At 35.1% G+C, this 13101-nt stretch overlaps 2 protein-coding genes across 3 annotated transcripts; one reads left to right on the forward strand and one right to left on the reverse strand.

Moving 5' to 3' along the window:
- The first annotated feature begins 577 nt into the window (after positions 1-577).
- Positions 578-8083, forward strand: LOC113057289 (coiled-coil domain-containing protein 172). 2 transcript variants are annotated; one of them, XM_026224574.1, is made up of 8 exons: positions 578-771; positions 942-1027; positions 3331-3447; positions 3717-3882; positions 4771-4872; positions 4960-5080; positions 6918-7005; positions 7241-8083. In XM_026224574.1, exons 1-8 carry the CDS (start codon positions 693-695, stop codon positions 7268-7270), a joined length of 789 nt encoding a protein of 262 aa, XP_026080359.1. In that variant the 5' UTR covers positions 578-692; the 3' UTR covers positions 7271-8083. The 2 variants fall into 2 exon arrangements, with proteins under 2 accessions (XP_026080359.1, XP_026080360.1); XM_026224575.1 differs by having other exon boundaries at positions 4978-5080.
- A 139-nt stretch (positions 8084-8222) lies between these two features.
- LOC113057291 (uncharacterized) lies at positions 8223-11236 on the reverse strand. The gene is made up of 6 exons (XM_026224576.1): positions 11120-11236; positions 10925-11010; positions 10662-10776; positions 9766-9878; positions 8701-8815; positions 8223-8526 (listed from the first exon to the last, which is right to left on the reverse strand). Exons 1-6 carry the CDS (start codon positions 11166-11168, stop codon positions 8351-8353), a joined length of 654 nt encoding a protein of 217 aa, XP_026080361.1. The 5' UTR covers positions 11169-11236; the 3' UTR covers positions 8223-8350.
- Positions 11237-13101: the final 1865 nt, after the last annotated feature.

Raw genomic sequence — 13101 nt, forward strand, 5'->3', positions numbered from 1 at the left:
CCACTTTAATGTGCTGCATGGCACCAAATCAAGACCATTCTTTCAAGCAGTGTTTGGGAAACTGGAGAAGGTAAAGAATGACATGACAAATACTGCTGCACCAAATTAAAGTTATTGATTGCTAACTGTGCTTATAAACGCCCAACAATAGGGAGACTGACCTTTTAAATTGCACTTTAAAGTAGGAAGCCAAATGACTGAGCTATCTCATGGGCTTTCAGGTGGTGTGTGTATGTACTGCTCTCCTAGTGGATCATCGCGGGGTAGGCTACTGCAAGGCTATTTATCAGACGCCACTGCCATTGTCAGTATCCACTCTTTCATGCCCTCAATAGGGTAACACCAGAGCAACTTATTTGGTTTGGTCTGAAGTATTATTAATGAGAATAAAGTCACTAGTGACTCCAGGTACCAAGAACGGATTCCTCTTCTTTTGCCATCTGATATGGATTTATTTGCGTTAACATGAATTAAAGTGAATAATGAAGGAGAGAATCGTTGTTGTCGCGCATGAGTTTGCGCACAGTAAACAGGTGGCAAGACTGCGCATGCGCATCGCGTGAGTAGAGAAGCCCAGTAGCCCACTCACCTACTACGTTTATATTGAAACGCTTTCCCCGCGAAACAGCAAATACAAACTAACCTTTCCTGTTTCCCCCCTAATTATTATTGTTGTAATAATAATAATAATAATGAGTCTAGACACTCTATTTGAGCAAATTTTATTGACAGAGCAGCAGGTTTCAGAAAATATCAAGCAGCTTCATGAAGGTAAACAACAGATCAGTTAACGGTCAATTTGAGATGAGCTCGCGAGTGTTTTTAAACGTGAAAAACAAAACAAAACCTTAAATATAATTATTTCACATTACATATTTCAATAATTCTTACGTTTGTACAAAATTAAGCCTTTGGAAATGTTCGTTATTTCCCTCATTCAGTTAAAGCTGCCATCAAGAGTGTACAGGACAAAATAAACTCCTCACGTGAAAAACTGGAGGTAGCACATCGTGAACTGGATGAGAAGGTATGTATGGTCGGTTACCCAGTGTTTAAAAAGAGACACATAATGACAGATTAGAAAAGATTTCCCTTTTCATTTTTCTTAAGTGTTATGTGAATGTAGCCTATAGGCCTAACGTTTCATCAGATAGAAATATTGCCACACAGCTACGGATGTGCACTGTCATACATCTTAAAGTTTATCTGTGCACAAAGCTGATATGCAGTATTAATATCCTTTGGCGCTGTGAAAAGGAATTCTTTTTCATGATTAAAACACTTCATCTAATGGACAGGATACATTAAAATGGAGTGGATCAATTCAAAGCGGCACTGCAAAATCAATCTCGTTTCTTTCAGATTACATTAGTATTATTGTTGAAAACACTTAAAAAATACAATTAACCTTGCAAACATATGGTATACAGTTAGTTTGATTCCAATGTCAGATGTAGTAAGTCAATGAACGATCAAATCATTTGATTAAAGAGGTCATTGCATGAATACTGAGGTCAATATAGAGACATACTATAGGATTCTGAAAGCAAAAGCTTCCAGATGTGTCCTATTCACATAAACTGATAATCAGTTGATGCAGTGAAGGTAAATATTTGCAATATATGTTTAGAATTTTCACAATTCATAAGTTTTGCATTGTGGCAAGTTTAAAACATTTAGTACAGACTCCTTGAATGACCTCAATGATCCACCTGAGATAGTAAATGTCACAAAAGACGTGTCTAATTTTCTGCGTAATATGTTTGGTTAGACCAATGCTTCCCATGTAATTATGAAACATAATTTGCTTGCATTCTTTGAAGCCCAGATAGAGAATAATTACCTGGAGGATCCTTGATGTCTTTCACACTTGACTGAGCTAGTAAAAGAAGAGAAGCAGGGACTTGAATTCAAAGCGCAGTACCATGCCAATTACAAAGTGACCTACAAACAAAATGACATTAAAGGGGGGGTGAAATGCTCGTTTTCACTCAGTATCCTGTTAATCTTGAGTACCTATAGAGTAGTACTGCATCCTTCATAACTCCAAAAAGTCTTTAGTTTTATTATATTCATAAGAGAAAGATAGTCTGTACCGATTTTTCCCGGAAAAACACGTCCGGATGGAGGCGTGACGTGTGGGCGGAGCTAAAGAATCACGAGCGCCAGTAGGCTTTTGCGTTGAGAGTCCTTGGAAGCTGTGACACCGTGAGGACAAAACCAACCAAAACAAACCATGGCTAACAGTCAGATTCAGCTTATATTTAGGATCCAGAGTCAGATCCAGAGGCTGAAATTTAACAAGAGCAGCATCAGCAACAACGTCTCTATGTGGTATGTACTGAAACTGTATATATTTGCTTAGCGGTTTTGGAAAATGACTAAGTTCCACTTTGTCGTCTTTTTATTTTATTTTTATTTTTTAAGATGTACATGTGGAAAGTGCAGTTTGATGACAATATCGCATGTTGTTTACTTGATGTGCTTACGCTCCGATAGCTAAGTTAACAACACAGAGATATTTGAAGCAGTTTTACTCACCGCCTTTACTCACCCAACACACAATCGTGACCCTTTTTCGTTGGGACTGCATTATCCTTAAGAAATAAACAATACGCAAATCCGTCGTCAAACTGGACCTTGTTTGTAAAACAAGCATCTTCGAAATGCTGGGGAACAAACACAAACACTTGCACAACTCCGTTGATGCTCTGTAAAAATAAACTCCATCCACTGGTCCCTTAATGCTGTTTCTCTTTTGGTAATCTGTGCAGGGTTGTCTTGCCCTGGCAACCAAAAACACACTCCTTTTGTGACATTTCGCGGCACTCTCACTATGATCAGTGAAGTCTGTTGTGCTCTCAGTGCTGTGCTATACGGGAGCGCGCGCTCTTCCGGGAGAAGTGCCCTCAGGGCCCATATAAGGAAATTCCGCTCCATCTAACGTCACACAGAGCCATACTCGAAAAAAACTTTCCGAAACTTGTGACAAACCGGAAGTTTTTGGAACAGAAATACTCCTTCAAACGTACAACTTAATTTTTGAAACTTTGTCCATGTTTAGCATGGGAATCCAACTCTTTAACAGTGTAAAAAACTCAGTATGCATGAAATAGCATTTCATCCCCCCTTTAAGCTTACCTTAACCATCAGCACTGAAGCCACTGATCTGGCAGATGAGCAACAAGCTGTGCTGCCGCATGTGTCTTTGTGCAGCTAGTTAGAAAACGCCACTGCTGTGAATGCAAAGTTTATTTTGTGGGATGCTTCATTTGGGGGACTATCTGACACAAGACACTGATCAAATTCATGATTAATTTGTGATCCTAGTCTCAGCTCCTGGCTGAAACCAAACTGCAGTTTGTATTGATGACAAAGCAACAAGATCAGCTGGAAAGGCAGAAAGAGGAACTCCTTGGACTGCAGAGAGATCTCAAAGAAAACCTGGTACATTCAACCTTCCACAATGGAGTTATATTCCTTCTTTTTTTGGAAAGACCATTGTCTCTTTATTACACACTTCATTAAAACACAACAATGTTAAGTCTGAAACAATATTACTAGGATTATGAAATAGTTCATGAGGACTGATAAAGAAAGTTTACAGACACAGCATTATCCATCATCCACTACAATGCATATGCTGAAGTGTTAAAATAATGCTTTTGTACTATTTGTAATCTGCATAATAGCCTTTTCATTATTTTAAAATTCAGGACAGACTGAAAAGAGAATCATGTGAAGAAAGAGAGAAATTCTTGAAGGACATGATAACTTTCAACAATGAATTCAACCTAATCAGCAACAGAAATGCTGTTTTTCACACCCAAACCCTATCTAAAATCCAGAGCTTAGAGCTTGAAGCTCAAACTCTACACAAAGGTGAACGTTTCTTTTATTTATTTTTTTGAAAGTATTTAAGGCACTGCACATCAGTGCTTAACACACAAGCAACTGTATATAAGACAGATCTGACCTAAATTAATCTAGTAGTTGCTGGGAATTAATGGATTACAGTCACTGCTGAAAAACATAATATAGGCTTGCACATAAGTTTTATTATCAGGCAATTATCCATCATTATGTAAAGTACTGTTCAAAAAATGTATGGTTGGCAGGATTTTTAAGTCTCAGCATACAATACTTTTTTTGGATAAAAAAAAACAAAAAACTATAAACTCATAAACAATTTTAGGAGCTGTTTCGATTTTGATAATATTTTAAAACGTAAAACTAGATTTACAGCAGCCATCACTCCAGTTTTCAGTGTCACATGATCCTTTAGAAATCATTGTAATATGCTGAATTGGTGCTAAAGAAAGAAAGTTGTGGGAATGTTGAAACAGTTTTCCTGCTAAATATTTCTGTGAAAATTGCTATGCATTTTTTCTCTCACAATTCTCTGATTAATAAAAAAACCAAAAGTATAGTCAACAGTATACTTTTGAAATATAAAGCTATCATTATGTAAATCATTCACCCCCAAAAATTTGGAAACTATTTGAACCAAGATTAACAAGCACTGAAAAACTACCTAGCCTTTGTTGACACACTGAAATGTGTCATTCAGCTTGCAGAAAATGCACGGTTGTTTCTCAGGTTTAGATAAAAAACATATATGAAAGTATAAAGATGGTGAAAAAGCTTTGTATTCAGAAGGCATCCACAAAGTTATCATCGAAGTGGTTCTTGTTCTTCAAAGACCTGTTTGTTGTAGCTTTAACCACCTGCCAGCAGGTTACTTAAGTTGTCACCTTTGCTGTTCCTCAGAGATGGACTTGCTGAAGCAAAAGAACACTTTGCTAAGCTCCATGAAAGAAGAGAAAAGGTCACTAGAAGCTGAGCTCCAGGAAATACAATCACAGCTTACAGGTAAAACAGGGCTCTGCTCACTTAAGAACTTCCTCTGATAAAGGTTAGAAATATTAAAGTGTCTAAATAAACCTCTCATCCCTTCAGTTTTCTGTTCATCTGCAGATACAGAGAGAAATCTGAAGGAAGCAGTAGCTCTGACAGAGAGTTTGAAGACAGAGAGGCTCATGGTCCGTCAGAAACCCTTGACAGACAGCACCTGTATTAGGCAAGAGAGTTCTCACCTATCGTAATGTTAGTGTGATAGCATGATCCATAAGGAGCGTGAGTAAAGATTGCTGAATTTCCCTTCATCAATCTCTCCATCTCCCTCCTCCTTTCACTTCACCATGTGTAAATAATACAGCATTAGGTGCATTCTATTAATTAGGTCTTTGATATGTTGCTTACTATGTCCGGTCCAGAGCTGTTAAACACAACTCCTTCAGATCAGCGCCCCACTAAGAAGAGATGATTGAAAGGGGATCGATAGCTAGTCTGTCTCAGGAAGAAAGTTCCTCCACTGGGTTGCGTAAATCATATGTGGGGGTAGTGTGTGGAGCGTCGCACAAGTCTTCCTCATTAATAGGACAGGCTGTATAAGCTCACAGGATGTGCTGAGGATGAGGCTTTTGGGACAGCGCTGCTAAGCTCAGGATGTGTTCATTCCTCTCCTATGTAGTCATGAATCACACTTAAACACATACCCCCATCGTGCATAGGGCAGTTTTTCCAACTATTGATCTTCTGCCATGGAACACATGGCAGTTGAAATTAACATTGTCTAAGTTATGAGAGACTTCACATCCCAAACTTTACTACATGGCAAGGTTTTAGATTTATTTTGCTAATGTGAAGATGCTTCTGGTTTTAAATGGATTATGACTCTGAATAAGACTTGTTTTAATTTAACAACCAGACCTCCACGTTGATTTCCAGTAGTATTTAGTGAGCTTATTCACATTCCTTATCTGGAAGTCACACCAAATAAATAAAAACATTTGGTTGTTGTAGTTGTTTTTTGTGTTAATGCAAATGTAAACAGCATAATTGTTCCAAACTTTATCAGTAATGCTAAAATCACTTTTAAAATGTGCACTCAAATAAAACATTATTTTATGTTGATTTGCTTTAATTGATTACATCCTGGAAACACATTAAGCTGGAACAAGAACCATCTAATTTTAGAGATTTTCTTATTCTTGTTCTAATGACAGTACGCTGTGACTTTCTTTTTTCAAAGCAATTTTTAAATCTAAAGTTGCTCATTTAATTATGTTTTTATATGAAAAGTTAAGTATCAGCACAGTATATATTCAGTTTTCATTAGTCATTTAAGTCATTTCTTAACTGTACAAACAAAATTGTGGATTTCCTAGGCTGTGGTGTGTGGATATATTTTGTCCTTAAGGCTTGTTTTTCTCTTAAGGTTGTAGATGTAACCTGATAAAATAAGATTCTATATCATTCATATCATTTTTTGTGGTTATATTCTGTACTCCGTGAATGTGTGCTTATTCAGTGTCTGCTTTTCTTGTAGTATACTAAGGATTTAACTGTGCTCGCTTTAGCAGAGACACCCCTCAGGCTCTGCTGAAAATATATGCAAATTTCCTGCAATCATTTCCCTGAATTTGAATTGATGTATGAATATATGAATCATTTATATTGATCTATCTATCTTTCTATAACTAACTAGTATTTAGACTGATATTAACTGCAAATAAGCATTTAGAAACTAATTTCTAACAAATTTGTATTAAATAACTTTCAGAAAGTACACATTACAGTAATAGTTCTCTGCGCAACACAATCAAAGAAATGAACAAAAATGCTAGATTTTTTATTACTATTTCACATCGTTCACTAAGTAAATCTTTATCTTCTTTTTAGTTCTCTTAAAATTATGGAGTGTAAATTTGAATGATTTGAACAAGATTTTTTTTGACTATTTGAAAAGATATGATGAATGCATTTGTCAATTTAAGCTTGTATGGTTTTCTTTGAGCCTCATGATTGGTTAACCATTACCTGTTCTCTTGCATGTGCCTGTGTGTGCCATTCAGACTCAAGAAAGAGCTGGAGTTATATAAAGAAGAAGAGCTTGAGCTTCTGCGAGAGACCCTCAGCTCTGAGATTCACTCCATGCAACTGGTAACTATGTTTTTTCAAACACAATGAAATTAAAAATTTTCTTTCTCATTGACACTACTACTACAATCTACTTATACCTAAAGCTAAGGCTGAAGAAGAAGTATTTAAGTAACTGAAGAAGTATTTTAAACAGTTTAGTCTGAAAAATAGACTGCTATTGAGCGTTTTAGGCACATGCTAATAGGAATGTGTTTTGTATCATATACACAATGAAGAAAACTTTTTTTCTTTGCAGAAGTTATCACAGAAGGGCATATTTTGTTGAGAGTGCTTCAGTGAGACTTCAGCGTGTGCTTCAAACACCCTCTGTGTTTCGTAGGCTTTTAAATGGTTTTATTCAGTTGGTCATATACTTCATGTAGAGTTTAAACAATTTTGTAACAATTATAGATTAGATATTGCTTATTTGTACTATTAAAAAAGTTTAACTAAACATGCTCTTTCTAGAGTAGAAATGTTCTTCTTATTAGATGCCTGTCTTCATCTCACGCAAGACATTGATTCTGTGTTAAACAGTCACACTGCAGTTTTATCTAAAATGTTGATAATACTGACATCTAGTGGTTTTGTTGCAACAATTCATCCCCATAGAGAACATTTGAATTAGTTTTTATCTATGCTTGCAAATAGACTAAATTGCATTCATCTAATTTCCAAAAATAGGTTGCTTCTTGGTTATTAAATATGTCATTAAACATTTTGGACACAAATGGAAATTGACTATTTTTGCTGTCTAAAGAAAATCACTCATGATTTCTCAGCATGGTGGAATGTTGCACGTCTAGCAATCATGTTTAAAATGAACAGGGACAGATTCATTGACCTCAGGCTATGATTGTTAAAATTGGACTGGTGCACATCTGCTATTAAGATGATCTGTCTGATTCTTGTCTCCTCCTAAGACCCCAATGGGAAGATTATTGCAGCCACGGAAATTAAATCCTCTGAACCTTATTAATAATAGGCTGCTTTATTTTCAAATTGTCTGAGCATATTTAATTGTATACTGTAAAATTGCTTAGATTTTTTTAAATCTTCCCACAGCATTTAGAACTTCTAATACTTAGAATAAAAAATACAAATAAAGAGGTCTAAATAAATAAACTATTAAATTATGATTTACCTTTGTCATTTAAAAGGAATTTCTGTACTGGGCCTTGTCATTATGAAGAATCATTAGTTGTTATATCATGTAGGGTAATTCCTTAAGTGTGAAATTTTCCATAGTTTTCATTTTATTAACATATTTGCACTTACATGACTCAAGTCCAAAATTATTAGTAAAATGAGCTTTGCACAGAATATGTCAGCTCTGAACAATTTTTAGATCTCTTTAAGTCTTGTTTTAGCCACAGAGAAGGCCGGAAGACTCTGTTGATAGTGTAATGCCTGCCTTAACCAACTCTGATGTAAAGATATCTGTGATGTTCCTCGTTAGTTGTTCATCACTCTTTAGTTTCTGACAGTCCTGGCCCACAGGGAAGTATGCAGAGGGGGCTCCTGACACTGCAGTGTGGGACTCTGCAGAGAGAAGTTAATGGGAGATGTAAAAACATCTCATTCAGAACACCTTAGGATGCAGTACTGTAGTATTCAGGATTTACATTAGAGAATGGTACCAGTAAAACTGAGAGATTTCTTCGTAATATAGTCAAATGTAAACAAACGTGCATGTGTAATGTTTTCAGAACTTACTGTCGCATATAGCCAGCCTGTTGCCACCAATAAACTGTGTTGTCCACTTGTCTTTTGTGGCAGAACTGCATTCCTCAAACAGCCTTGATCTTCTTAAAAAAGTGAAATCATAACCCTGTTTGCAAGGAAAGATTAAATACAGAAGAATAAATGTTTTGTTTTTAGGATAGTGGTGTATACCCTATTGGACTGGCATGGATTCTATTTAAGCTTGTTGTATATTTTGGGTTGTCCACTGGGAGGTGCTTATGAATCAGTGGGTTCTGTCTGTTGAAGTCCGTTAGGGTGGAACTTGCACTCTTGCAACCTGTCACAGCGGCCACACTTTTGCACTTCATTGCTTGGGTATGTCATTTGCATCAAGTGTTCAAGTGAACACGTTTGTAGCACGTTTTGATTAGGTTTATTTATACATTTGGGTTTTAACAAATTTTCACATTAAACAAAATTCAAATAAAATGTTATTCAGTAGTTATAAATACTACTGAACAAATGTTATTCCCTATAAAAGTAAAGAAAAAAAACAGTTGCAAACATTTTACAAAAGTGTATATACTGTTTACACGTTCTTAAATCAAGATACATTTACTACAGATGCAAAATGAAGTATGAAGATAAGAAAAGTATTGTTTTCTGAAACGTTTATCAAAGGGACTTTGTGATTAGTGTGATTACTTTGTGATTACTTTAGTCAGAAAAAAATAAATTGATTAACAGGGAAATGATATTATTTGTTGACTCCATTGGCAGATATTTATTTTCATTTCTTTCATTTTTTTTTTTTTTTTTTGCAGTGAGTGCAAAATTTAACATAGCTTTATGAATTTACGAATTTCTGCTTTGATTTAAGACCTTTTTAATACTTGCAGAAACCCTAAACTCAGAAATGTAATTTATACTTTAAATTGAAAAGCTGATGCAAGTAATGCTTAAACTAAAATAATAATAATAATTTAATGTAAATTGTAAGCATACATTTTCATTTTTATGTTGTCTTTTTATATATAAAAAAAGCAAAAATTAAATGTGTTATTATTGCAATGAAAATAATGTACAATATAGTACCGCATTGCACATAGGTTTACAGTAGGCCTTGTGCTTCACAGATATACACAGCAGGCCTCCATCCTCTGGCACAGCTGGAGATGAACAGTTTGCTGGCAGTAACCTTCGTAACTCTGTGAAGAGAGGATCTGTTGATTAATTTACTGACATAAATTTTATCTGTTTAATTTTCTGTCTCTCAACTATGGGCCCTATAATACATCCGGCGCAATGTGACGCAAGGCACAGCACAAGTGTGTTTGCTAGTTTCAGTCAAGTGGCGTTCGCATTTTCCCATCCAGTGCCACGTCGTTTAATTAGCAAATGCATTTGGGCCCATTTCTGCGCCCATGGGCGTGCTGGTCTAAAAAAAGAGGTGTGTTTATCAGACGAATTGCCGGCACAATGCTATCTTAAGGAGCTGAAAATAGACTGCGCCATAGACCAGATCAAACCTGGTCTAAAGTCTGGCGCAATGTTTTTTCTTTGTTATTTAAAGAGCGTGTTAGTATAAGTGGGTCCAGAATGCGTGTACACGCTGCTTATTAAACACAGGGATGCACAGCAGCAAACAAACATGCCAAATATAAAAAATTTAAGGATTGCAATGCACACAATGCACCTGCGCCGTGCGCTTTACACTTTGTGTTTAGATCGTTCAAATAGGGCCCTATATTTAAATGTAATGGCATAAGGTACATATCTGATACCAGTGCGTGCCATGCTATGTTTGCAACTGAAAACGTTGTGTGAGATGATATTACACTGTATTGAAGTTTTGGGGAAAAAAACAGCCTATATGCTATTGAGGAAAACATTAATAAGTAACATTACATATATGCTATTGAGTAAAACATTGTAGGATAATATGATAGTATGTTGTTTAGAATCTTTTTCGCAGGGGGTTATTAAATTACCTTCATTTTGTTGCCTCTGGATGATTTCACTCAGTGTTTGTAGTTGGTTAAAAATGTTTGCATTTTGGTATGTTGTCCATGTAATAGATAGCATTTCAAGGCAATTTTTCAAATCCTAAAAAAGAGAGTTTTATATAAAAATCTCATTTTACTTCTATACGTACATGCAATAGTCAACAACAATTTTATTACAATTACATTTTGTATGTAAGTAGATAGTTTGAGTCTGCATTATACTGTAGCTGTAGATAATCAATCTATACCTGAAGCTGTTGGTCAATCTGCTCATAAGTAAATTTAGAGGAAGAACAGGAAGAATTATTTCCATGAGCTGTTGTCAATAGAAATGCTGTAGAAGATCACAAAGACATCTCCACTAAAAATCTTTATAGAGATATAATAATCAAATCATTTAAGATTTAGAATGTATGATGTGAAGTGATCTAAACAATGCTTACCAAAGAGTAAGTAAAGCATCTTCCGTGTTCTGCTCGTTGTACATTTCATGTTGTTAATTCTGTTGCAAAAGACTCATGTGTCATGCTTCTAAATCTTTCTGTTTGGGAAAATGTATTGCATCACAGGTTAATGTGCACTCAATGTTGACCAAATTTCAACACACCTGCAATGAAAATGCAGAATTTCTAATGTTTTGAAAGAGTTTGTGTTTAGTTCATATCTTTATTTTATTTTCTGTCATGACAATCAGAAATGGACAATGTGCTTAATGTTTTCACTGTGACTCAGTGACAGACAATTTGCCACTATATAATAAGTTGACTTGACTTAGAAAAAGTGAGGAAACTGACTGCCTTAAAATTCCTAAGTAAAGTAGTGTGTTAATGTTTGGTTTGAATAACTTAAAACAGTTTGTACAGAAAATGTGTTAACCCTCTGGAGTCTAAGGGTATTTTTGGGGCCTGGAGAAGTTTTGTCATGCCCTGATATTTGTGCTTTTTTTCAGTTTCTTATAAATATCTAAATGGGTAAAGTCTAATCTCACTGTAATCAGCACAATCTGGGCTATAATAATATTTGAAATGCATGCATGTACATAATTGTGTTTTTGAGAAAAAAATGTTATGCGTGGTTAGTGAAAAAACAAAAATGTTAAATCACTTGAATAAGGCCATAAAACACATACAGAACAATGGTTCCTGGGATTTTTGAGAACTGGAGCTTGTAGCCTAGAAATTTTCTTTCTAAATTATGTGAAAATCATCTTTTTTACTCACTTACAGAAAACAATATATTGATTTAAATTTTCTAAGACACTTTAAAAAGTCATATGCGAGTAGGCGTCAACTACCATGAATATCGTTGTGATTTACACCTGAGAAGACGAAGGCCTACAGTACTGTTCACTTAAAATAATTAGTTCTTATTAGTGTTCACATTACTTAGAAAATATTAAGAAACCGATTGCCTTAAAATTAGCAAGCAAGCTAAACTAAAAACATCAAGTAAAGACAAAAAGCAACAACCTATATAAAATAAACTCTATAAAGGATCATGACTGTTTGTCAATCTTTGAGCTGAAACTAACAATCAACATACATTTATGAGAAAATTTAATAGTGACAATAAAATAAAAAAAGGTTTTCACATTATTACATTGTTTTAGGAGTAGAAAAATATTTTTGACTAAGGTTCAACAATGTATAACTTCAATTAAAATAAAATAAAAATGTTTTTACTAACACAAGCTTAAAGGGATATTTTACCCAAAATTTTAAATTTACTCTCCTTTGTCATTCCAAACCCCAAAAATGTAACTTTGTCTTTGAAAGACTACTTTTAAGGTAACCTTAGAGACTTCTGTTCCTTCACTGAAAATCCAGGGAACCAAATTTCTTCAGATTTTAATTGAGTGGATATGATTTGTTTAAATACACCTTAATGGCCTTTTAAATAACGTTTTTATTAACAAGATTCGGGAGGAGCGCATCAGATACTTAGCCTAATCGACACAGGTGGACCACAATCAAGTAATCAATCCCATAGTATAAATATCACTGACTTACCTCCATCCATTGACGGTTTATTTTATTGACAGCAGTAGTGCCGACTACATGAACTAGCAGTTTTAAATATAGTATTTTATATTTAATGCCAATTTATCAGTACGTCCGAAAGTATATTTTTAGATTATTGGTGATTCCATAGGCTCTTTTCGTGCACCTGCATGGTTAAAATGGCAAATAGTAAGCTCAAACAAGAATAAAGAATCTTTCTCTTACTCCACCCATGCACGATTACATCGTCGATATGTACCATCGATCTCACGTGCTGACAATATGAAGATTCGACAACAACCACATCGCTGATTCATGGCACCTATTCGGGGTACACTGGCACAGGAAATTCAATTTATTTTTGCACACTTAATTTTGAATACAATGACTGCACCAGGATTTTTCTGACTCGTTATCGGAAGCAG

The sequence above is a fragment of the Carassius auratus genome, chromosome 38, assembly GCF_003368295.1.
Source record: "Carassius auratus strain Wakin chromosome 38, ASM336829v1, whole genome shotgun sequence".
Classification (NCBI taxonomy): domain Eukaryota; kingdom Metazoa; phylum Chordata; class Actinopteri; order Cypriniformes; family Cyprinidae; genus Carassius; species Carassius auratus.